General features: G+C 38.6%; 1 protein-coding gene and 1 long non-coding RNA gene across 5 annotated transcripts in view; one reads left to right on the forward strand and one right to left on the reverse strand.

Moving 5' to 3' along the window:
- The window catches only part of PDE3B (phosphodiesterase 3B), a 93,058-nt gene extending 90,341 nt beyond the window's left edge, over positions 1 to 2,717 (reverse strand). Inside the window, exon 1 of one of the 4 annotated variants that reach the window (XM_069803766.1) lies at positions 1,273 to 2,705. In XM_069803766.1, coding sequence (XP_069659867.1) covers positions 1,273 to 2,301 — 1,029 coding nt within the window. In that variant the 5' untranslated portion in view covers positions 2,302 to 2,705. Of the gene's footprint in view, positions 1 to 1,272 lie in introns of all 4 variants that reach the window. The other 3 variants (XM_069803767.1, XM_069803765.1, XM_069803768.1) reach the window with 3 other exon arrangements.
- LOC138689282 (uncharacterized) lies at positions 1,795 to 25,111 on the forward strand. The gene is made up of 2 exons (XR_011328139.1): positions 1,795 to 1,864; positions 3,240 to 25,111. It is a non-coding gene; the product is annotated as an uncharacterized lncRNA (long non-coding RNA).
- Positions 25,112 to 25,422: the final 311 nt, after the last annotated feature.

Here is a 25,422-nt window from a genome sequence, read left to right on the forward strand (position 1 = left end):
AGATAATTTGAAACTTATTGAATGACTATTCCTGAAGCCTGTTACAGCATACTTGCATTTTAACCTTTTATGCAAAAACAATTACCGCTGTACTATTCTGTTGTGCAAATGCAGGGAAAGAAATGCTCGAAAACTACTCCACCATTTCAGATTCACCTCGTATTTCCTCAGACCTGTTTCACAGTCAATCACAAGAGGTGCATTACAGAATACATGTCAAAGCAAAATTAGAAAATTTCATTCGGTACCTGTGACTTTCAGGCACAACAGTAGTAGATGGGGGAACCTGCAGCAACAATCACTTACTAGAAACTGTTCACTTGCACGTTTATTAAATACACTCCCCTTATCCTCCCCCCACCGTAACGGGCTGATAATCCACTTGCCGCAGCCTCGGGTCAGTTCCACCGGCAACACAACTCGATGTTCCTGCAGCTCACGTGCAAGTTCCCAAATAAAAACAAACTCCCCCCCCGCCCCCCGGGGGGTTCGTGCTACAAAAAACAAGACTCATTGAAAAGTTTTCCGGGAGGTAGAAACCAACAGAGTTCCATTCAATAAAACTGAGCGTTTCAGGCATGCCTCCAGACTCTCCTGTACAGCTCTCTCTTCAGTAAAAAGGAGTTGCTTAAATCACATCAACCCAAAGCTAACGTTAACCTATGTGGAGCGAGGAAGAGAGGATGAGTGGGAGAGAGAGAAACAAGAGATAGTAATGTGCAAGGTAGAAGGACAGCTGCCACTCAAACAATGCCAAGATTTGATAAATAATACCCCTCAAACCCCGATATTTCTTTAGCACTTGGCAATCATTTTGTCGATAGAAAGCGGGAAGAACCAGAAGTGCCGAAGAGCTAGAAAGCTGTGGTTGCTTTCTCTCGTAACGTCTGCCAGAAGCGGAGGAGTTGTTGGTCTTTGGAAAAGAAACAGTCAAAATAACAAGGTAGCTGATAGCTGAAGATGTTTGGTTTGGGATTTTGTTTTAACCAATAAGAACTACTTATTAATATTTAAGATCCTACAAAGAGCGAGCGAGCCTTCTGCCCTATAACAAACACAATATGATGATTTAGCTTCTATACAGACATAAAGGATTATATCGATTCTGCAGAACCGAGTTGAGAAACCCACTAAGGGACCAACATTTTCCTCCATTCCTCTAACAGGAGTTTGACAGTTAGCAGACATCCCGCACAGACATACACAGCAGTTAGGAAAAGTGAGTGGCGCTCATTCCTCAAAGTTTCTCCCTCCAGTTTCGGAGAAACCTACCTGCTCTCTGGAAATGCAAGGCAACGAGGGTCTCCTAAACATTTTGCAGCTGCCATAGTAGCTGGCCGAAGTCTCCCCTAAGGATACGCAGCTAGATCTCCTCCTGGGTCTGATCACAGGCACTTTTTCCTCCACGCTGGGGAGCCGTGGGTGGTGATGATGCTGGTGGTGCGCTCCTCGGCTCTGAGCCGAGAAGATGCCGTGCTCCCCGCCACAGAGTGCCAGCAGGCAGCCTGCCACCCCGACCGAGCCGGCCAGCAGCGGTCTGAGGGCTGGGGGGAGCGAGTGAAGGCTGGTGAGCGACACCAGCCACACCAGGCTGGAGAAGACCAAGACGAGGAGGCTCCGGCGCAACTTCAGGGAGCTCTGCAGCAGGGTCAGCGCTGCCACCGAGCCCAGCACCGTCAGGAGCCTGCCCAGGACCATCTGCGGCTCGGCGGGGGGCTGGGGCTCCTCTCCATGCCCCTCCGCGGGCAGCAGCCACTGCAGCGCCACGAAGTCCCCCGAGTAGCAGCACACGGGAAGCGCCAGCAGCCACCAGCGGGTCGTGCCGCCGCCGTGCTCTCCGCGCCTGCCGCGGGCCAAGTAGCAGGTGAGGAAGAAGAAGGCACAGGCGATGCTGAAGAGGGGGCTGAGGCAGCGGGACAGGCACAGCAAGGCGTGCAACGGCCGGGGGCTGCGCCAGCTGCTCCCGTCCTGCTGGCCCCCGGCGCTGCCCCGGCCGTGAAAGGCCAGGAGCGAGAGGACAAGGGCGGCCAGGGCGCCCAGGCTGAGCAGAGCCCGGGAGGAGGCGGCGGCGGCGGCAGGGAACAGCAGCAGAGAGAGGAAGCTCTTCGGGGGGTCCTGCCTCAGGGGGGTCGCGCAGCTCTTCACGTAGCCGTTCCGCAGGCTCTCCGGGTTGCTGCCGCCGCCGCCGGGGAGCGCCAGGGGGGCAGCCGCCCCGCCGCCGTCCGGCTGCTGGCAGTGCTGCGGGGCTTTGCTGGGTCCGTGGTGGGAGGCGGCCGCGGCGGCTTCTCTCTCTTCCCTCATGGTGGTCGGGGACGCGGGAGAGGGGAGGACGGGGGAGAGGCGCGGGTCGCGCTAGCTCCGGCCCGGCCGCGTCTCCCTCATCTCCTCAGGAGAAGGGCGCCGGGCTGAGCCGCCGCTTCTCCTCCGCGGGCAGCGGCGTCCGCAGCATGGTGGGTAAAGACGGGAAAAGAGAGAAAAGGTAAAAGTCTCCCTCAGCTCGCTCGCTCGCTTTCCCCGAACGGATCCGGCGGCAGGGACTCGCCGTCGCCTCCCAGCGCTCGCCGGCAGCAGCGGCGGCCGCCGGCGAAGCCCCGGCGGGGGTGGGAGCGAGGCGAGGAACAGCCCCCGCCCGGCGGCCCGCCCGCCCGGCTTCCCTCACGCCGCTGCACACGGCGCGCGCGGAAGCCCCTGCGGCGGCACGCGCCCCGGGAGCGGTTGCGCGCTAACTGCCACGCGCTAACGGCCGCACGGTAGCGGGGGCGGGGGGCGGGGGAGGCGCTGCTCGCGCTCCACGCCCGGCGCGAGCCGCCGGCTCCTTCCCGCCGCCCCGTGCCCGGCGGCCGCCGGCCCGGAGGTGACGGGCGGGGCTGGGGCTGCGGCCGCGGCGGCGGCGGCGGCGGCTCCGGCCGCCCGGTCGCCCCCGGCGGCCCGGTCGCCCCCGGCGCGGCTCCCGCCGCAGACCGGCGGAGGAATCCCGCGGCGCCCGGGCCCCAGGGAACCGCGCTCGCCGTGTGTGTTAGACAGATCTTTAAAAAAAAAAAAAAAAAAAAAAATTCCGTGTATCCCCCGCGCGGCGGCCGGCCGCCCCCACGGGGGAGCGTGTGGGGAGCGGGCCGGGGCCCTGCCGGCCCAGGCGGCCGCGCACCGTCCTCGGGACGGGACGTCGGGTCAAGCGGTCGAGGGACAGAAGCGGCTGAGCTGGTTCAACTTTCTGTTTTATCTTGTCTTTTTGTTTTGAGATACCGCGGAGGAGTCGCTGGGGCGGCCTTTAAAGCACACACAGAGTATCGAAGTATTCTCCCTTTAAGGACTATCCCTCTTTTTTTTTTTTTTACACCTGAAAGGTAAGTATGGATTAGAGTAATTTTCTACACTTTTTTTTCCCCAGTCTTTCTTAACTAAGTTAAAGATTAGACCACAGTGCTCGACCGGGTTTGATTATTTGCACGGCTAATCCCTTTGGAATGGATCAAAATAATCATTTTGGACCAGACTGTTAAAAAGTGTTTAGAGTGCTGCAAGTGAAAATAGGCAGCTGATGGGATTTTGAGTAATGCCTTTGCTCATTCATCCCGTTTGTTTGTTTCTGGAAGAGTAACTGCTTAGCACTTTTGAAATTATAACTGTGCATCATTACCTCATTACTTAAATGTCCTTTGAGCCGTGTTTCTACGTAATACTGTACTGCTTGTTTAAATCGGTTTAGAAATCAAATCAGGTAGGTCGATGATTGCGCTTTTTGCTTGCTTATTGAAACAAGGAATTCTTGAGATGACTTGGTGCCGTTGCTTGTGATTTGCTACATTTGAACAGCACTCGAGAAGCAGTTGCTTTGGGGAAGCTGTGGTGTAGCAGGAAGTGCTGTTGCAGAATACGGGCCTAGAAGTTGACAATATGCAGAAATCATCCAGCATGATTACTGACAGAAAATACAATATGCAGTGACAAACAGAGTGACTTCTGTACGTAAAAAAATGGAAATAAGTAATGATTTTTCAAAAGGCGGATCAAATTGATGGAACTTTAATACTCTAGTACGCCTTCCTCTGTTAGAAATACTCCTACACTCTTTCCCCAAAATGAAAAAATTCTGTCCTGACTTGGTACACTTAGTACCAATATGATGGTACAGAATCCATGTTTAAAAGTTTTCAAATGAGAAAACGTGAAGTTCTTTTGGGGATTGTATTCTTACATTTACTTCTATTTGTATGTTAATGATACCGACTGGACCACAATCAAGTGTATATGTAAATGTTTTCAAGGCTAAGATGTATCTCGCTATTATGCATATCCTTTATTTTTCGATTCCCTTGAATTTAGCTAGGAAATAAACACATTCCAGAAATAAATAGTGTAGTCTTCATTAAAACATCATATTTGAGTATATATGTCTGTAGCGGCAGACACTAGAAAGTGCCTAAGGAAGAGTGCAGAGACAGGACATCATATGATACCTTAATACCCCGAATGCAACCATCTGTGGCTTTAGCACTTTCTGAATCAGAAGTGGTGTCTTATTTTTAACAGTTCTCAGTAGGTTCTATTCCACAAATTTGCCCAATCATTTTTTTTTTAAGTCCACATAGGCTTTTGGCATCTGCAGTGTACTACCAGAAGAGATCCTTGCTCAGTGCAACTTGACTATGCATTGTGTGAAATGTGGTTTTGTTTATTTAAAGTTTCCTATCTGTCCTAGTTGATACTCTTCTCATTTTGGTAGAAACAATGAACAGTTGCTCTCTAGTCACCTTCTGTCTTCAACTCATGATTTTATATCTTTCCTCAGTCCTGTATTTTCCAAGCTGAAGAGTTTTAGTCTATTTGATTTTTTCACATGTTACTATTAATCTCTCTCTTTGTTTTTTTTATTTTATTTTTTGAGCACTACTATATGCTTTTGGAGATGAGGAGACCAGGAGTTACACACAGTATTCAGGTCACAAGAGCAGTCAAAATAATGGTTTTCATGTCATTATCTAGTTCTTTCCTTATAATTCCTGTCATTTATTTGTTTTGCTTTGTTAGGGAAGTGAGAAAGCCGATAAACTGAGCATTACTGAATGTTGTTCTCTTTGCCATTGAACAAACATTGACCATTGTTTTCATAGCATTAACTATATAGATCCCAGGGTCTATTTTCTGACTGTTAACATCTACAGCCACTAAATAGTTTGATAGGTAAGGATAGGATTTTTTTCTGTGTTTACATTATGGTTATCTACATTAAATTTCACCTGCCTATGCAATCAGGGTTGTGAGGCTGTTTGCAGATTCCCTCAGCCAGCTCTATTTTTACTACCATCAGTAACTCAGTATCAACAGCATACTTCACCACCTTACTCTTTTTTTGTTTTCAGATTATTTATAGTGAATTAATTAGCTATTATTTCAGTGGGATGTCTGTGCAAAAACACCCTGAAGAAATGTATACACAATTCATTCCAAAATGTAATGGGAATATAGTTGTTCTCTAGTAGCATCTCTGTTGCCTAACAGTACTCTTCCTGGCATGTTCCAGGCCCCTGTCCTGAGGAGATTACAATCTAATCATGAACAATTTCAGAATAAGAAAAACTTGGTTTGAGTAGTTTAGCATCTATCATAAATTAGAAGAGCTTTAACTAAATTTCTCCTTGTGATAGAATAATTTTTAAACGAAGAAATATCTTTTAATTTACTATTCCTTAAACAAATACAGAAGAATATAAAGTGCTTCATTTAAATTGGAATGAATAAGTTAATTTCAGGGTAATGTATTTTTGTTGTCATCTTCCAGTTTCACTAACAAGATGGGTAGTTTAGTGATTTTGGTTGGTTCTTAAGGTACCATATGATAGAATACCTGCACCTATGTAACTGTGGCTATTGATACTATAGTCTCAACGTACAAACAGATGTCTTCAGTTGCTATTTGGTAAATTGGGCTGTAATATTTCAAAGTGCTGAGTTACTGTTTTCATTGTCTGTCCTCTGTTCCAAAACAGAATAACTAGACAGAGCAGAGAATATAACCATGACTTTCTTCACTCAAGGCTGTAATCTTGGCATCTTCTTTAGCCTGTTTCCCTCCTTTGACCCACACATCCAGAACATGTCTAGATCTTACCACATCCACTTGAATATTTCTAAGTTTTAATCATTCCCTTCTGTTTGTACTGTCCAATTTATTTATTTATTTATTGTCAGTGCCCTGGCTGTTGGGTGCCCTGTAATCTTGGTATGCACAGGGATCAGCTCTCTTCAAAATTGCTGTGGTTTTCACCTCAAAGTACCTTTGTTGTCTCCTGTTCTTCAGACACGTCAAATACAAACATTTGATTATTCCTTCCTAATTTAGTCCTGCGATTCTGATCAGTTTCTCACCTTGTGGACAACTTTTGCATCTGTTTAATAACTTTGGACACAGTTGGCCAGCTCTCCACTTCAGAAAACCATTTTGTGCTTTCTCATGTATCAGCCCAGAAAGGTTAATCAAATTCTAGGAAGTCCTCTTTAAAGTTTCTCTTCAAGCCTTCCATTCTACATTCATCAAAGTAATAATAATTAGATCTATTTATTATTGTATGTAATTGTGCTCTGACTGTAATCCTTGCCCTTTTTACATGGGGAAAGAGATTAACAATATGGTGCCTAACTTTGAAACTTTCACAGGGCAATATTTCAGGAAATTATGAGACACATCAGTGCTTTCTAGATTCTCCTTTTTGTGTATTTCTATGACAAAATTGCCTTGGATATGGCTGATGGCTTTCTTGAGGACTGAACTTTATCTTGGCCAAAATGCATTTGTTCTATTTGAGATTCATTTTTAATAATAGACTTAGATTTAATCAAGTTCTTTAAACAAAGTATGCTTTGAAATTCAAAACAAAATAAAATTAAACCAGCTATGTAGTTTTAAGTAGCTTGGCTTTCTAATCATAATCTGGGATCATTTGCATAGAAATTCTTGTGTATGATTGAAGAATGGGTAAATTGATGCCTTGTCCAGGGAACAATATTCTACTACCTGAATACTGGTGTAGTGTAGAGCGTATGTGGGAGAAAAAAAAAAAAGGTGGAAATAGAGGACTTACCATGTGTTGGAGCTCTGAGTTAGTAAGTTCTTGCATTTGCTGCTTTTCTTTCATTCATATCTATGAGGAAGTTGATGTGTGAATACCATGTTTTGGATTATTTTTTCTTTGACTATTACAGTTTGAGAAATTAATTTGCAAATTAATATAAAGACAGTTAAGATGATGCAGGCAGTAACTGTCTGTGTATACCTCAACTTTGTTATGAGTTTTACATCAGATGCTTGAATAAAGAAATGGCATTATTACAGCTATAATCAGTTAGCAAAAAAACCCTAAAACAATCTAAAAAAACAAAGGAAATATTACACCTCCAGAAAACCCATACAAGTGTGGTTCACTTAGGGAAATCAAAAGTCTTAACCAAACTTAAATGAATGTTTGGAGAAACACCAGCATTATGTGTTATCTTTCTAAGTTTATATTGTAGCAAACACTATGGCTGCTCTGTTTGCTAAACTGTAGAAACATGTGCTGCAGCTAGCAACTAGAGCTGCTTGGATGATCTCATATTTATCTGTATGTAATGTGCTATCCTTTAAAAGCAAGCTATGACATCAACTGCTAAGATGTTTGTATGTGTTCAGCGCTAAAAGCCTAGAGACATCTGCGGTGGTTCACAGGCAACCAGACATAATGGAAACTAGCGACTGAGGGATACCGAGATGTAGTTACTAAGGGAATTAAAAAATACAGGTAAAAGAGGCTTCTTGTGCAAGCCTGTTCACTATGCATGATGTCAGTATACTTGCAGTAAGGTGGTGTTAACGTATTTGTCATGTCTAAGGGTGGGAAAGAGAGATCCAGTTGCATTCCACATTAAGCAAAACAGTCCGTTTCAAAGGTAAGTTGCAACATTTTGGTCTTCATCATGTGGCAGCAAAAATTAAGTTACTACAAGTTACATCTTTTAGTTTAATTTGTCAAAAACAGGCACATGGCAAAGAAAACTGGAATGGAGTAGTGGAAAAAAGCTGTTCCTTGAATGGTAAGATGTCTCTAGTGGATATAGCACTTGTCAGTTTAAAAAGTATAAGCAATAGCACTAGAAAGATGGAGCTGCTATGATATGCCATTGTTAGATGAGCTTTCCCATTTCTGGCGAAGGAAAGTATTGGTGCAATGATGCAAGCTGTAGCTCAGCAGCAGCAAACTTTGACGAACGATCAGTAGCAGAAATATTGTATCAACCTAATTAAACACTAACTCTTTAGAAACTGGAAGGACACAGATCTTTATCTGGTCTCTCAAGTTTTTTCTGGTGCCCATATTTTTGTTTTTATGAAAAGAAGCAGCAGCATACTGGCTTCTGGTACTGTATCCAGATGCTTCTACTACTGTATTTTTTGAATCTAAGCAATTGGCCTCCTCATCTGAACAAACGTGGACTCTTCTGGAATGGACCAACATGTGCATCTCCAGATAAGCATGTAATGATGTGCACCTCTACAGCTGAAATGTATTTTGATCGTAGCCTAACTCTCACTTTAAAGGTGAAATTGTCAATAGACAATGATTTTTCATGTTTTACAGGCAGAATCTATTGATGCTGATGTGATTTCAATAGCCAGGCCACGTACACTCTCTGTATTCCTTCAAATAACATTAATAGCCTAACACTTCATATTAGCTTTATGGAAATTTTTAATAGAATTGCATAACTTTTAAAAATATCAATTTTATGCAATATATAATGTATAAATTTTAAAAAAGTATTTGAGAAGTCATTCAGAAATTACCCATTTAAATGAACGAGGATGTCTGGCTGAATTTTTTCCCCAAGGTACCATGAATTTGGATGCTTATTTCTAATAAAAATAAAGATAATGGGCTATCAAGTTCAACAAATAGCTGTCAGAATTCTGGCTTTAAGGTATTAGAGAACTGTGTAATTATATATGGTACTGATTTTTTTACGTGAGCGTATTTGGAGAATAGTGGGATAGTTTAATTTTTTGACAATAAAAATGCAGGAATTTGTCAAATGTGAAATTTTTCCCAGATTTCACTTTTTCAAAGCTGATTATTCAAGTACAATTTGTTATCCTATGGTGTAAGCAAAACTGAAGATTAATAATAAAACAGAAAATAGGTGACTTTCTTCATATGTAGCATCTCTCTGTAAAAAGTTTGCTTTATGCTGAATCATGTTTTATTATAAAATCTATACCTTCAGTGAAATAGCATTAAACTTAAGAATACATGCTAATATTTCGATGGCAATTCAGTCCTTAACTTGCTAATTGAAATTTCTGTCTTGAATTGAAATAGAGGCATTTTATGGACTCTGCTTATTAATGGTGCTAAAGATTAAATCTAACTAGGGAGCTGGTTTGGTTTTTCGGAGAAGTCTGACTTAACATACGAGTATCAGATGCATAAATATATTCTGAAAAAGATGAAAATCGGTCCAACTCAGGTGATTTATTGGGAGGGAGAGGGGAAAGGAAAAAAAAAGGTGAGCTGAATCATTCGGTCAGTTTCTCTCATTTCCATGTCTTTCAGATACCCATTTTACTGACCGACCCTAAATCATTAAGACAGGTCCTTGTTAATTAACATTCATTTAAATTCTGTTAAATTGCTAAAATTACATTGTATTGTCAGCAGGCATAAAACAACCCAGTAAAGAAATTGTGCGGAGTTATACCTCTTCAGGGTCTGGCCTGTGTTTCAGCACATGCTTGAGTATAGTCTCAAGTCACATGCTTGAGTAAATCTCAATTTGAGTGTAACCTCAACCTGAGTATAATCTCGATCTTTGGTTGTATTATTTCATTCAGTTATGTCTATGAAACCCTTATAGGCCTTAATGTATTCAGAAGTTCATCACACTTAATGCTTTCTTATGGTAAGTATTGTAAAAGCTTGGACCTAGAAGAAAATAGTATTAACATACTCACTATTTGTTTTGTTAATAATTAAAGAAAACTGAAACCTTTGACTTGAAGTATCAGGCTGCAGATGTCTGAATAATAGTGCTTTGACAGAAAATATGTGGAAATATGTACAATATCTTACCTCTTGAATAACAAAAAATTATCTGGAATATTAAGCATTCAAAGATTATTATAAACTAATATATATCATTATCTTGACTTCTAAAATGTTTGGAGATTAACTTGGTTTTAGCATTCAGAGTAATGATGGTCTAATAAGACAGTCTATGTTAAGCAAATCTCCAAAACAAAACATGTAAATATAACTTCCCCTCCACTCCCCGCCCCACTACAAAAGGAGAAATGTAACAGAATCCTGTAATTGTGACTTAGTAACTATTTCTTCTGGAGATTCAACAGGAGATTAAAAAAATAGCAAAATTATGCAATTAAGCTAATTAGTTCATTAATGTGGAAGTATTTTGTCATTCTAACCACAGAAGGAATTCATCTGAGTAAAAAAGCAGACAGGAATAAATTGTGGTAGGAGACAGAAACTGTCTAGTTTTAAAATGATAAATTTATGTGGTTTATGTCTGTCCTCTGAAACCTAAGCACGGCACCAGCATTTCTTAAGTTAATTTTATTTTTATTAATTGTTAAGACCAAGTTGTTCATCATACATAACGGGAGCCTTCTGTGTTGTCCAGGAAGTCATGACATGCAGTGAAAGTGTTCCAATTTCAAACAACTTGTCTCGGTAATCTTTCCTATTTAAGTCTACTTATTTAGCTAAAAGTTGCTTTTCTTCCTCATATAATGCAATAGGACTGTTTAGCATTCATAATCAATACTGCATACAATTGCAGTAGTTTTCAGCCTGCCCTTAGCATCTTAGTTGAAGGTCCCGCTCCCTTTCACCACTCACAGTTTATTGCAAGCGGTACCCATTGCGTGCTTTGGGCTTAAGACAACTCAAAGTCTGAATTTACCACATCAGAAACTGCACACTAACTAAAGACTTGAAATGTTTTTGTAACTCTGATGGGTTGCTGGTTTTGTCTCCTCTGTATGGTATAATGATATATCATGATTATTTACAAACATAGAGGGATTGTATTTAGTTATCAAAGGCAAACAAATGTAGGTAACGCAGACAGCAGTTTCACAAGATCGAGTAACAGGTAAGTGGCTTGATCATTTAACTCGGCTATTTTTGTGCTCAAAACTAGTGCTTACTACCTTTAGGCATGATGTTAAACTAAGAGGAGGAAGAACAGTTGGATGTGAAAATGTATTTAAATATTTCCAAGATGTTCTTTTTTGTCAGGTGATATTCTTTATGAGTAAGAATAAATAGGATCTTTTAGAAAATACTGCTAATCTCTGTGGGGTTTACCCAAGCAGGAAAAACTAGTCCATCATAAAAAGCCTTTCTCCCCTATTGTTAACAGCATATCTGAATTGACTACATAAGCAAAAATGCTATGGAAATTTTACAAATTCTGAATCTAGATAATGCAAGTGTGTTAACTTAAGTTGATTAAATTTTATGTGCTTATTTAGAGCTAAAATGTATCCAGCACACTGGGGTACAAAGTAATGTAGAAAGAATCTGCCAGTTGCACCTGTTGGATCTTTCTTGCAATGAAAGAATAGTGATTGACTTGCAATAACAAAAGCAACACATTTAGAAGGGTTCTTTCGTTGCTTTAGAGTTTTTGTGTTTGAATTAACAACAACCTGAGAGGAAAGGACCTTGAAAGAGAGTGAACTGGACACAGAAATAGGTTTTACCAGAGCTGATTAATGAAACCCAGAAGTTTATATTATGATATCTTTGCATTTATGCTCAATTAGTAATAACTGGGTAGCAATGACTGATGCTTAATATAACAAACTCAGATACTGTATCAGTGAAGAACTACGTCTAAGTTTACATCATTAACTGATCTCTTATTGATCATGTACTTGCAATACCATCTATACCATTCCATAATGGCTCCTGTTGTGATTGTTTAAATTATGTAAGAGTTCATGGAAGCATGGAAAAAAATCTTGAGGGTTTTTTGAGAGCTAAAAATCTGTCTAGTTCAACCTTGGTGGAATTTTAATTACATTTGGAAAAAATGTTGTATCAATTGCAAGTTACATGAAATGCATGTATCTTATTTTGTTATAACTATTAGCGTAACTTTGACCATGAACTGAGTTACAGAGCTTTTTATTTACTTAGCATTCAAATAATTTTTTTTTTCAAGAGGAGTAGATATCACATAATAAAATTCACTAATACAGTATTTACTAGCGCTGATCTACAACAAACTGCAGTGCTGTTTACTTGATTACTTGTATTACTATATTCAAAATGTCTTCTTTACTAGAATTAGAATGTTTATTAGATGTGAATATTATGCCAATATATTGCTAGAGAAAAAAGCAGTGAACAAACAGTACAATTAGTAAAAGAAGTGAACATGTACCTATATTACCCTTTATTATTGTTTACATACTTGCTGATTTGTAAAATTTGCTGATTTATAATCTGTTTCGCTGTGACTGCTGCTAATTACAAAGACTCTAAAATTCATAATAATTACTGCTTAGTACCAGTGTGTGCTTGATAATGGTTTGAAAGTTTGTGATTCCTGGCCACTTTTTTTTTTTAATACATTATTATTATAAGGCTTATTGCAATGTAGTAGTTTCCTAAATGTAGGTCTCCTAGATGCATGCAACCTGTGGGATTTAAAACACTACACACTGCTTTCATTATCTGATATATAAAAATTACAAAAAAGCTATGTACCAGGGCTTTAGCCAAATACCAAAGAAGCTGAGTGACTTACTTTAACTGAAGTTGCTTATATCATGCATTCAAATTGCTGCTGTTAATTCTGAGGCACTTTTATATTAAAAAGTGAACATCAGATGTTAGGTAATATTATTAAAGGTTGGATTTAAACAAGATTTTATGTTCTTCAGTTTTGGCCTTGATTACTTACTGTGAAGTTTCTTAAATAGCCCTATTTGTTAAAATATTACCTACTTGGCATGTTTGCTTTCTTTAATGCTGAAAGTGAGGAATCTATCCTTTACAGATAAATTTAGTTTTGCTTTTATTTATTGACATGTCCCCTTCCCACAATTGATGCATTTTTCATGAAAGTTCTGAAAGGGGTGGAGGGAAGAAGGAAAACAGCATTCCAGTTTTAAGGAAATGTTTAGTTAAACTTTCAATGCTTTCTGATATATTACAGAAAAAAGATAACCATTTTCCAGACTCAGTTTATATACTTTGTAGTTTAGGAATTGTTAAAATGTACATGGGGCAGTTGTGGTGTTAACTGAAATCCTGGGATGTGTCCTATTTAGTTACCTCCCCAGCCAGGTCTCCTAAACAAATAGGTCTGTACCAAATCTAATGGTGTAATTAACATATTTCTGAATAGAAAAACAATGGATTGCTGTAAAATATATTTATCTGGCATTAAATTAAAATAACTAAGGAATTGTCAGGTTTTGAGTTGAGAGGCACGATCCTGTACGCTGCCCAGCAAAATAAAAAAGCCTTTGAGAGGATAGCAGGAATGCTGCTTTAGTATATATTTTTTTATAGTGAGGCTTTAGGCAATAATGATCTATAAACAGGATCATGCTTCTGAGAGGTCTAGCTAAAAGCCTTTGTTTTTATAGCAGATATAGAAATATATTGACTTGGGACATAAACAAAATGAGTATATAATAGTTTATTTTCCTATATGTAAGGTAATAAGATTCCAGTTGCCAGAGCAGTATGCACAAGCATAATTGTTTTCTGTTTGTGTTAATCTGAAACATATTTAAACTATTTTGATAAATGGACATGACATTTTATAAGATGTTTGTGAAGTCAGGCTGTGCTTTCCCAGTTACTTGGAAAGTTAGTCTTAAATGACAAAATGACTTGCAGAAATTTAACTTGCATGAGCCTTAGCCAATAGAATCAGATACTTTCCATGTATTGTTAATTACTTAATCACTGAACATAGTTCACAAATGCAAATGTAAATTTTTTAGACATGGAATGCAAACAGTATGTTCCAAGAGTTGAAAGCCGTTTATTCTGATAAGACATCTGTCATCTGGTTTTCCTCCTTCCCCACCTTTTTTTTCCCCTTTTCTCCCTTTCTTTTTCCTTTTCCACCATTTTCCCCCTCCTTTTTTCCATATAGACAGGCTACGGGACTCTCTAAGGGCTAGCTTTCTTAAATAGCTTCCTTGATGATTAATAGTAAGGTAAACATACTTTGTTTGAATTAGGCAAGGGTTCAATATTCTCTTTATCAGCTGACCTGTGTTTACGTTCACACTGAGAAAATATCTGTACCTAGGGCTATAGGTCAGATAATCTTACTGATAGCAGGAGGAGCATGCACAAGTATCAACCCCCTGCATAATGTCAGTGTGATGGTAAGCACAACCCTCTTTCTACTCAGTTGCTCTTAAATGTCTACTGAATCAAAATGATTCCTCATTTGATACAGTACCTGTGGTGTGTGGAAAGCTGACTCCCAACTTTGAAACTTTTTCAGTATTTTTACAGCTAAGAGAGTTTTAGCTGCTGCTGGTATTTTTATTCTACTTTGTTTAGGTTCTGCTTTGGGGTTTTGAGAGGTGCATTGATTGATCTCGGTAATTGTTTCTTAATCTCAGGTAATCATTCCCGTTGCTTTGATAGCCCATATTCCTGGGCAACTTTGTCTTTTTGCCCACTACGATCATTAGCACTAGCTTCAGGAGTATTTGTTAATTAGGTTTGTGGGTTCTTCAGAACCAAGTAGCATCAAAATAGCTTATTATCCCTTCAACACAACTCAGGAATTGCTTTGGAACACCGTGTTTCAGTCAGGATGGGAAAGAGTTGTACTCCAAAGACAAAACCCCATACATGGGACCCTCTGATTCCCAAGCAAGACCTTAGTACTGGGTCAGCTCCATGACCATTGTGGCAATTGGAGAAGCTTGTCAGACTTGCAGCATCACCTTACCTGTTTTCCAGAGAGCCCTAACACAGGCTGTTGTCATATTCTCATGGTCTTAAGGAAAAGATCTCACTGTGGTCTAGATCTTGACCTCCACTCGGTGCTTCAGAAGTACTTTCCAAGGCTACTTTTCCAAGAACTCCTGAGTTACTTGTGGTCCATAGAAGAGTGGACTCTTCAGCCTCACTTCAATTCCATATTTGGAACTACCTTGTGTGCTTCTCAAACTATAGCCACAAGATCTTTGGCCATCTGGTGACCTTTATCAGATTACTGCCTGAAGATTTTTGCCAGAAGTTTGACACTCCAATTATTGAGGGTCATATGTCATCTAGAACAATCCTGCAAGCCTCACTTGACGCAGCAGGGACAACAGTCTGTGCTTTCACCTCCTCCTTATTTCTTAGGCAATTTTCTTGGCTTCTGTGTTTCCTGGGAGAATAAAACAATTATAAAGAAAGAGGTTCTTTAGCATCCATTCCAAAGGAGCATTACAGACCACAAGGGGTGTGAGCTGGAACATCATACCAGAAGCAAGCAGAAGTGGTAGGAAATAGATTACTCTTGTACTGGTTGTTTAGTGAAGTTTGCCCCTTTTTTTGAAGTATAGACTTTTTGTTGCTGAGTCTGAGCAACTTCACTATTAGAATGTTCTTGTAATTACCCATTCTTCCAGGTCTTTGCAACAGATGCTTGCTTTCTTGGCTAGAAGTTGTCCTTGGGTGACTTGAGATCGGAAGGAGGTATGCTGTCGTCCCCAGAAGTATAGTATATCAGGTATCAGATGTTTCTGCTAGCAATCTGCCTAGGTTCTTGAATGAGCTGGAAAACAGATTAGGTCATTTCAAGCAGCCATATCACAAGCAGAAGGTCCATGACAATGTTTTGGAGACTTTTCTACAAGAATGTGGTTAACAAAGACCTATTCTTCCCGTGGACCTGAATAGGAAATGCCGTCCTTTTTACTCCAGAGTGTCGTCCAGACCCTTTTGTAATCAACTGTTAAAGGAGACAGATGCATGCATGTCAACTATGCATGTGTTTTCTAACCTTCAGAGTTGTTTTGAAAGATAAATAGGATAATGATGATCATTCTGATAGCTAAAGATGAACAGAAGGCAGATCTGACATCATTTCAACTTTTCTGTTGAACTTCTCTGTTCAACTTCATTCCTGAAGTCCTTTTTTTTTAAAATGCCTAGAGAATTTTTTTCCTTTCAGAAAAATACCCTTATTAATAGATAAATAATTAATTTATTTGGCCAAGTAGACTTAATTTGCTATGTGATACACAGAAAAGCCAATTTTCCTTTCCTTGGACTCATTGTCTGGAGTTCTGCTCTATTTCCTGGATGGCGCTGGGTTCCTCTATCAGCTCAGTCTGACAGCTGTTTCAGCACTGCACTACCAGGCTGGTGGCTTCTTTGTTTTTGTTGATACTATAGTAATTGTATCTTGAAGGGTTTGTTAATATTTTCTTCTCCTTTATGTACTAGTTTTCAAGTAGGATCTGAATATCATAGTTGTTTCCTCTGTTTATGAACACTTTTTGAGTGGTCAGAAATGGTACTTGAGCTTTGAAGTGCTTGTGAATGTTCATCACAGGTCCTTCATACCTTACACTAATCTTGGAAAGAGGTATGCATTAAGAAAGAAAAAGTATGGAAGAAGATCACATGCAAAGATAGATACATATTAAAACTGTTACCAACTATTTAAAAAAAAGACCTTAAAATGGTGATATGCGTATGTGCAGCAGTGCAACTTAAGAAATGATATCTCCTGAGCTGAGGAACATTCTGTGAAATTCATGCTCACTTCACTTTGTAGAAGTGATTGTATAATGAGTTCAGCCCTGGCTGGAAACCAGAGAGAGTTGGCCAATTTGATACCAATGCTCAAAAGTCTCTTGAAGGAGAGGTAAACCACTCATAAGCAATGAAGTAGTGCTGTCATTTTACTTGTATGCTACAGTTGCACAATGCTGTATTAAAACATTTTGTAAAAATACAAATGTGCATAATAAAGTTGTTGCTCTGTCATTTCCTGTTACATTTTATAATTTCTTTCCTTCACTGTGGCTAATCAGATTTGGGCCAAAACCCAGAAGACCATTCACAAGTACGTTGCTGCAGGCTGACACCCAGTATCTAGATTAGTCCTTTGAATTTGCAAGGCAAATGGTACGATATGAAATTTGGAGATATACACACATACCCACCAGCTTTCAATAAAAGCAGAAATAAACTATATTTTATATATTTTCTTAATTTGATTTAAATTTGACAGTACCAACTACATGTTCAAGATCTGAGTAAAACTGTGGCTATACTGAAGTCAGTGAAAAAATCATTGATGATGATGTGAAGATTGTAACTCAGAAACTCGATCTTAAAACTCAGGTTGAATATATTCTGAAGAAGTGTTTAATGAGTCTGATTTGCATTAGAAATACATATTGATATCACTTCAGTAGAAAGCTACATTATAAAAGGGCAAGCCATATACCTGGGTGAAGATTGGTAATTATTAATAAGGAAGCAGTATCAGGGCATATATCAAATTACATTGTGTAAGTGGGTTTTGCATAAGATCCTGAACAAATTAACTTCATGTTTTGCTTTAGTGGCAAGAAGACTATTTTTGTCTGAAACTCATCTAAATAATGTGTGCTGAGTATTGTGTAAAGTTAATAGTGAGAATACAGAATTTAATAAAAGGAGCATTCAGTTTGAGAGTAGCTTATTTTGTAACTTTCACCTACGTGATTTTGCACAATCTTAAAAATAAATACAAATCCATTCATATTTGCTGCTCGCTACGAAACAAGGAGGTACCCAGGGCTTTCTGGTAATTGTATTGCCTTAATGCATTTCAAGTTGCATAACAAAAAATTGACAGCTTCTATCACTGGTCACTTTTCAAAATCCTGAGGTACATATTCAATTTCCAACCTGGAAAATATCTTCTTGTTTTTATTAATTATTATAGCACAGTTGAAAGGGTCTATACAAATACAAGATAGTCTTCTGATTTCATGCTCTCTCTGGTCTTCCCCCTGCCCCACCCCATTCCAAGTATGAAATCTTCCATTTGGTAATACCTTTTGTCTGAAGAATTATTATTCCTGTTCATTTAATGATGTGATAAACACAGCTTAAAGATATTTTGGTGCCACAGAATCAGTTGTGAATGAGACATCTGTAGTCACAAATTTATTTGATATATACTTCTTAAAATAAAAAACAGATGTGCAGATGTGTTGACTATAGTGATATGCTAATAACTACTGCAGAGATTTTTAGATACTGACTAGCTAGTTTCAAGGCAGGGTTATATCGAGGTGGTCTGGAATTAATTTAGAGCCCTTCAGGCCCATCACTGAATCCTTCCATGGACCAGGCTTAGAAGCCAAGGGTTGTTCCAAATACTCTGGATTTAGAATTATCCTTACACCATTGGAATTTGTTCATAATTTAAGCATGTATGATACACTGAGCTCAGTGATCTGTCAGAACGATTGCAGACAATGGACATTACGCTGCCAGAAGCTCTCTCACATTCGTCAGGACAGTCTTAGATTTCTGCTTGCGTTGTTAGTTTAGGAATATATGCAATAAATACAGCAGTGCCAAATAAAATTTGTACTATGAAAACAGGGATATGCATGACAGCAAAGCTGTTAAAATCCATTTAGCAACATTAGGAGCTTGGCAAGCAGTAAAAAAAACCTGGCTGATGACAGCAAGACTTTTTAAGACTAAAGCTTACTTGAACATCTATTTTTTCCTGCATATTAATTCTGTATTGTAGTCTCCTAATCAAAAACTGAATCTATGCTAAGAATGGACTGAGTGACTTTTTGAAAAGTGTGGTCCCAAATACCGTAATTGTTGCCTAAATAGTAACTGACTATTACAATAAGTTTAACACTTCCATAGAACTTGAAAATGTCTGTAAAGAGAGGTGTCACAGAAATCCTCAATGTCTTGCCAGGCATAGTAAGTCATTCCTAGGGTCTTCTCTCTTTCTGGGTTGGTTTTTGGGGTTTTTGTTTGTTTGTTTGTTTGTTTGTTTGAAGTACTTTGTTTAATAGCCCCTGGCAAATATATTTCTGTATGTGAATGTATTTCCATTTTTCAAGCAGAAATTTTTGGCAATAATAGATGTGGCAAAAACATTGAACATTTTATTGTGTGATCTACATATAAGTACTCATTATAAAATATTTATGGAATATAAATGCATAACTAAGAAGGTAATACTTTGTCTAGCCATTAATTTAATATGACAATAATGTCTGTTGTAAGGAAATGAGATCCATTAGTGGTCTCATGGATTATAAAGGGTTTATTTCTGTATCACTCTATCTCTTATTTCCAATCTGTGCTGACAATTATACTTAATTCTTTCATAGGTAGAAATTTTGAAAAATTTCATCACTAATATAACCGATACAGTATTCATTCATGAACTTGTGCATCATTCATAGATGTCTGTGTCAAAATGTTATATATCCACTGCTGAATGTTTGATGACGCTTTGGTTTTGATTCAGGTATACTCAGTCAAAAATAATTCCACCAATATGAATCAACAGTAGTAATTAATGTATTTGAAAGACTTTATGCAGCTATATGCAGACTGAAATTGATCTTTTCCTCAGAACCTTAAAATAATAACTGCCATTCTTTTTCACTGAAATAAAAAGCTTAACAGATTTTCATAAAACTCCAATAATATATTTCATAATACTCCCATAAATTATTATTATAGTTCTTCAGTTATCTGTTGATGACTCAGACAATACTATGTACACTGTTTAAATCATAACTTCTAGGCTAGCAAGCGATTTACAACTCAAAATATATTTTTCTTGTACAATTAATATATATTATACAGAAACTTTTCCTCACTCAGAACGAAGAAATAAATTTCAGGTGCGAGAAATAACTAGCAATCATATCCATGTGAATTTCTCTCTAAACCTATTTTTGTTTTCTTAGAAATATAAATGATTTCCATGACCAGGATATGCTACAACAGCTCTACTGTGTTGAACCTTGTGCCTCTTGTTTGTTCCAAGACAAGACAGAAAGAGGCAGACTCTTTTCTGCAGTGCTCTGTCTACAGGGATTATTTTAGCCTGCTTTCAGCGTGGCCTGGTCTTTCCCAGCCAGCTTTGATGATCAAACAAGGTTCGTTGCCCTGAAGGCCTGTCCCGAAAAGGACAAATTATGTCAGTTCACAAAAGCTATGGATTTAAAAAAATTAGGAATAGATTTTAAAAATTTTTGTAGTTAACATTTTTCATGAAAAAATATTCCAGTGTTTTAAATTGGTCAGTAGTTTAAAAAATGTTAAAAATGCCTTTGGCAACATGAAAGCAAGGCTGTCATAGAGAAAGAAATGTCTGCGCCTCTACTGAGAACTTGGAAAAGAATAGGAAAGGAATTTGGCGTCATTTATAGACAAGTTATTTTTTCCTATTTAGAGTACTAAATACAAAACAATAGATTTTTTTTTCTTGTGAGCACTTCTGACATCATCTTTAAATGATTCTAAAGCCAAGTACGTATGTTTATAGCAGCTGTCAAATTTTTGCCCTCAGTCTTAACCTAGTTGATGAAAATGTTATCAAATGCGACCAGTGTTGTACACGAATGCGTACAATTCAGTAATCTTTTCACCTTATAAAATGTCCATTAATGAAGTAAATTTATTACCTGCATTAAAGCCAAATATAGATTGTTTACATTATCAAAAAATCTTAGTCAAAATGTTCAGTCCTGAATGTATTATGACAATATCCAATTTAATTAATCTCAAGTAATCTTACTTTGATGAAACCAACCCATGTACACGAAGCTGAAATGTTTGTGTGTATGTCAGTGTGGAATAAGGGTGTTTGGGCCATTATTTAAACCCAGTTTTATTTTAGAGATTAAGATCCAGGTTTGTGGCATTAAAATCAAAAGACACAAATCAGTGGCTTGAGAAGTGTAAGAGGCACTTAATGTGAAGTGATTATCAGCCATGGTGACTTGAGACTAAATTAGGTGTAAATGTAGTCCAAGTAAATAATATAAAATTGAAGGGTCTTCTGAAACAAACGTGATTGATTGCCATTTCTGCCCTCCAGTATTTGTGGACTACAGTGGACAAGAAAACGCTTTTGTGGTGTTTGGGGGTTTTGTTTGTTTGTTTTAAGAGGGGAAGGAAGAACACCACTGTTCTAAGGTTTCTCTTCTGTAGTTCATTTTCCTGATTATAATTTTTAAGAGAGTCTTGTACTCTGTTCCAGAAGAAGGTACCTACCCCCTCTCATGTTGGCCTAGATGATTGATTATCAAATGGACATTCCCCATACAATACAAAAAAGGGAGCTAACTGTACGATTTAAATTCTTTCTGCCTCAGGCTTTTGCTGTCCTTAGTTTCTTACAGTGTCCCCCATTTCATTTCAATAGGGATAGCATTGTTATAAAACCTTTCAGAGTTACTTACCTAATGCAGCTCACTTTTTGTTACCACATGTTCTCGCCTATGCCACCTATTCTAGGAGCAGTCTGACTTTTCCTTAGCTGGTGAGCTTTCCTTCATCCTTCCTCTTTAGCACAAATAGTACCTTCAAGTCTCCTGAGGCTAATATTGAGCACTTCTTTCTCCCAATAGTAACAGTCAAACTCCCAACAATTGCTAGATACTAAGCAATGGATTTTTTTTTTTTAATTTGAGGAAGATGGAGATTGATTGATAATACTTTTATTCTTACACATAAACAACTACTTATTGCAGGAAGCTATACTGCATGAGTCATGAAATACAAGCCAAAGAAATTAAAGGTATTTGAATGTTACAGTAATATACCCATTCCTACTTGCTCAACAGTAACAGCACTGCTATTTGCGAGTAACCACTTGTCCATCTGACAGGAGTGGCTCCGAGATCTCCCTGGGACCTGTCCTTCCCCTTCTCCAAGGAGATGGAGACACTGCCTTCATTCAGTCCATCTCTTACTCTGGCACACCAGAGTTTTCTTTCTTCTTCTTTTGCAATCTGCTGTGCCTAGGTAGCACAAAACATGCAGTCCCTGGAGTGTTACCACTGACCCCAGTGGAGCCAGTCTTTTACCAGAAAAACTCCATACAACTACAGGAGTATAGTACTCGGCATCACAGTGGTTAATGTGGATTGACGGTGAGTGGTGTCCCAAAAGGGGACTTGGTGGAATGTTGCTTCCTCTAGTGAATCAGCAGAAGAGGAGGCATAATGGCCTTGCCTTTTAGTTCCTGTGTATTAATCTCTGCAGAGCAATGCCTGTCATCGCTCAGATGTCAGATGCTGTTTATAACTATGCTGGAAACATAACATAAAACAAAATAGTATCATTAATTTCTGTTGAGACTGTATATGCATGTTTTAGGTTAGCTATTTTTTCACTGCTGCACTTAGTTCAAACATTGTATTGGCAGTATTGTAAGGTGGCTTGAAAAGTTGTTTTGTCTGTGAATTTGTCCAGTTGCTCTCTCAACACATGACCAAAAGACCACTATGTGTTCAGGTGCAAAGGTTTCCACAGCACAGGTATGACATGTCTCAGGAAGTACCGCCTTGTCTTTGCTTGAACCTGCTGCTTTTAATGACACCCAATACCAGTTTTGGAGGATGGAGAGAAGCATCATATCTATTCAGCATCTCTGTGCCAGTTGTGATATGACGAGCATTCATCACCTTTCCTTGTTTATCTGTTATTTAGACTGGAGACTTCTACTTTTTACTGTCATTCTTTATATGAAGCTATTCCATAATTTGAATCATTCTTTCCATTTTTCCCAGTGCCTTCAGTACTGCCACATCACTTTAAGGTGGGAAACAGGAATCACAGCCAGTATTCAAGTCTGAATGGTGTCAGATGCCGTATGGATTTATACAGTGGCATAGTAATGCTTCATGTTTTGTTCTCCTTCCTAATAATTCCTAACATTTAATTTGGCCGTTACTGGGCATTGAACAGGTTTTCGTAGCACTATCAATTGTGTATTCGTTTCTCTGAAGTGATCTTGATTATCAGGTTGCCAACAGTGAAACTAAAAGTAAGAAAATACTATTTTCTCATAACGTAGATGTTTTATAAGTAGATTATTTAAATATGAGGATAGGTTCAGTTCTACTTTTCAGTCCTGTAGTCTTTTATATTGTGATTTCTTGATGTAATATGGTGATTGCTGCTTGTCATTCAGTTTTTTCTCTACAATTAAATTTGTATGTCTTTAATCCTCTTTTTCTATTAATTCAAACCTTCTATAGACCTATGCAAGCATATCTTAATACTGGTGTTAGGACTGCTACCAAAGAAAATGTTTGATGCACTTTCCTGTAGCTTTTAGTATTATAAAATTAATACCTGTGATACGGATAATTGGGATAGTTTTGGCGATATTTAATAACGGATCAGATACAGCAGTGGCAAAATCAATGTGAAGTTGTGTCCCATGTTGCCTCATCGATGTGTCTTATAACATGGCTTGGAGAAAAGAGCAGTTTAACCATCTTGGTCACTCAGCACTGTTTTTTCTGCTGTGTCTATCAACTACGTCTGTGTTACCGTAGCCTTTTGTCATGTGGATTTTTTATCTCCTATGAAGCTGTCTGAAACTGTCAGATCATTTCATGCAGGCCACTGTACCATTAAATATAGCGAGGGTGACATTTTTTCAGGTGCAGAGGTCAACATAATGCTTATGCATCACTTATATTTTAGCAAAACTCTTTTTTAAGGCCTTCATTCAAATTTTTGAGCAACTTTGGATGACTGACAAACCACTAACCTCACTAATTTCAGTAACTACCATATTTGGGCAAAATATTATGTAAAATGTTTCCTTTCTGATTGATGCCTTTGTTATCTGAAAAAGAGCTATTTGATTTTGCCTCGTTCATTCCTTTCTCTCATTTTGTATTTAAGTATTACACTCTCGGTTCACATATGTCAATGGGGAATAGGTTGGGTGCTTTTTAACACCAACACACTGAGATGCAATCAGAAATACATTACAAACCCACTGGCTTTAAGCCCTGCCTATAGAGGGCTCATACTGAGCCTGAAGGGCAAAAGGAGCATCCAGAGGGAAGTGAATGACTTCCTTCCACGGTAAGTGTTTCCCCTTTCTAGAGATTATTCCTGCCTCTGACATCCTCTTGTGCTGCTGCCTTGGGAATACGGTAACAGTTGTGCTGCCTGGAGCCCTGGAGAGCAGCTGGAACTCCATTCCATGCCACCTTTCCTGCTCTCACATGACGTGAATCAGTTTGGTTTAGAATAAATTTTTAATAGCTGGACATCTGGTTAGTTTGGGTTTGAATATATTTTTCTATCCATGTAATGAAGGAAAAAAGATTACTCGGGAAAATACTTGAGTTGTTATTTAATAAACCTATACAATAGTTCATATAGCTTCAAAAAGCTCTTCAGTTATTCAGCTTTTACCGATTTTCTATGTGAAGTTTTACAAATCCTGCCTTTTTATCACTAATATCGTGGTTCCTAACATTACTTGCTCCACGTATACAGAACAATAGAGTGTCTTGGCATAGCTTAGCATTCTATAAAAACTAACATGCTTTTGCTAAAAGAGAGGAAATATCTGTCTATTGTTCTGTTAGTGTAGGTGGAGTAAACAGATCTTCAGGGATTCCCTTATTGCTGTAGGAAGTTATTACAGAAGGACATTATAACAGAGACTATGGGAATATTTACTGAAAGTTCAGTGAAACTTGAAAGCTGTTCAGCTCACTTAATAAAATGTTTATATATCCTGTTTCAGTGCACAACAAACAATGTTGAAGAAAGGAAGTTACTTCAGATCAAATGAGTTTTTATTAATCAGAAAGCTTGAAAATAACAAAACAAGTTAGATAATTTAGATCAGTCTGTTTAGATCCCCCCCCCCCCCCCCGAACAACACTGTAGCCCTCTCCAGGGAAAAAGAGAAAATTCTCCAGTGGTAAAAGAAATGTGTCACTGGTCCTGCAGTAATCAGAAGGTGATAGAATACTAGTTTGACTTTAATGACTGTGACTTCAGCAGTTGGATACTTGTTTAAAAAAATAAAACATATGAATACAGTATGAATTGATTCTCTTGTCTTAATGCTCGAGTCATGCGATCCTACAGAGGAGTTCTAGTAATTTTTAACTCACTTTTCAGTTACAACTATATAAAAATATTTTACATTGTCCAAAATAAAAGCTCCAGTAATCAATTAATTTTTGTTAAGCACTTGTAGTTTTTTATCTTTGAGAGCAAAAAGACCCATTTAGAAATTTAATCGCATCTTAGCTGTAATTAAGGAAGACACAGTAATATTTTTTCTAATATAATTTGTAATAGTGCTTCTCATTTAGCTTTATATGATTTCAGAGACTTCCTGTACCCTTTT

The sequence above is a fragment of the Haliaeetus albicilla genome, chromosome 16 (genome assembly GCF_947461875.1).
Source record: "Haliaeetus albicilla chromosome 16, bHalAlb1.1, whole genome shotgun sequence".
Classification (NCBI taxonomy): Eukaryota; Metazoa; Chordata; class Aves; order Accipitriformes; family Accipitridae; genus Haliaeetus; species Haliaeetus albicilla.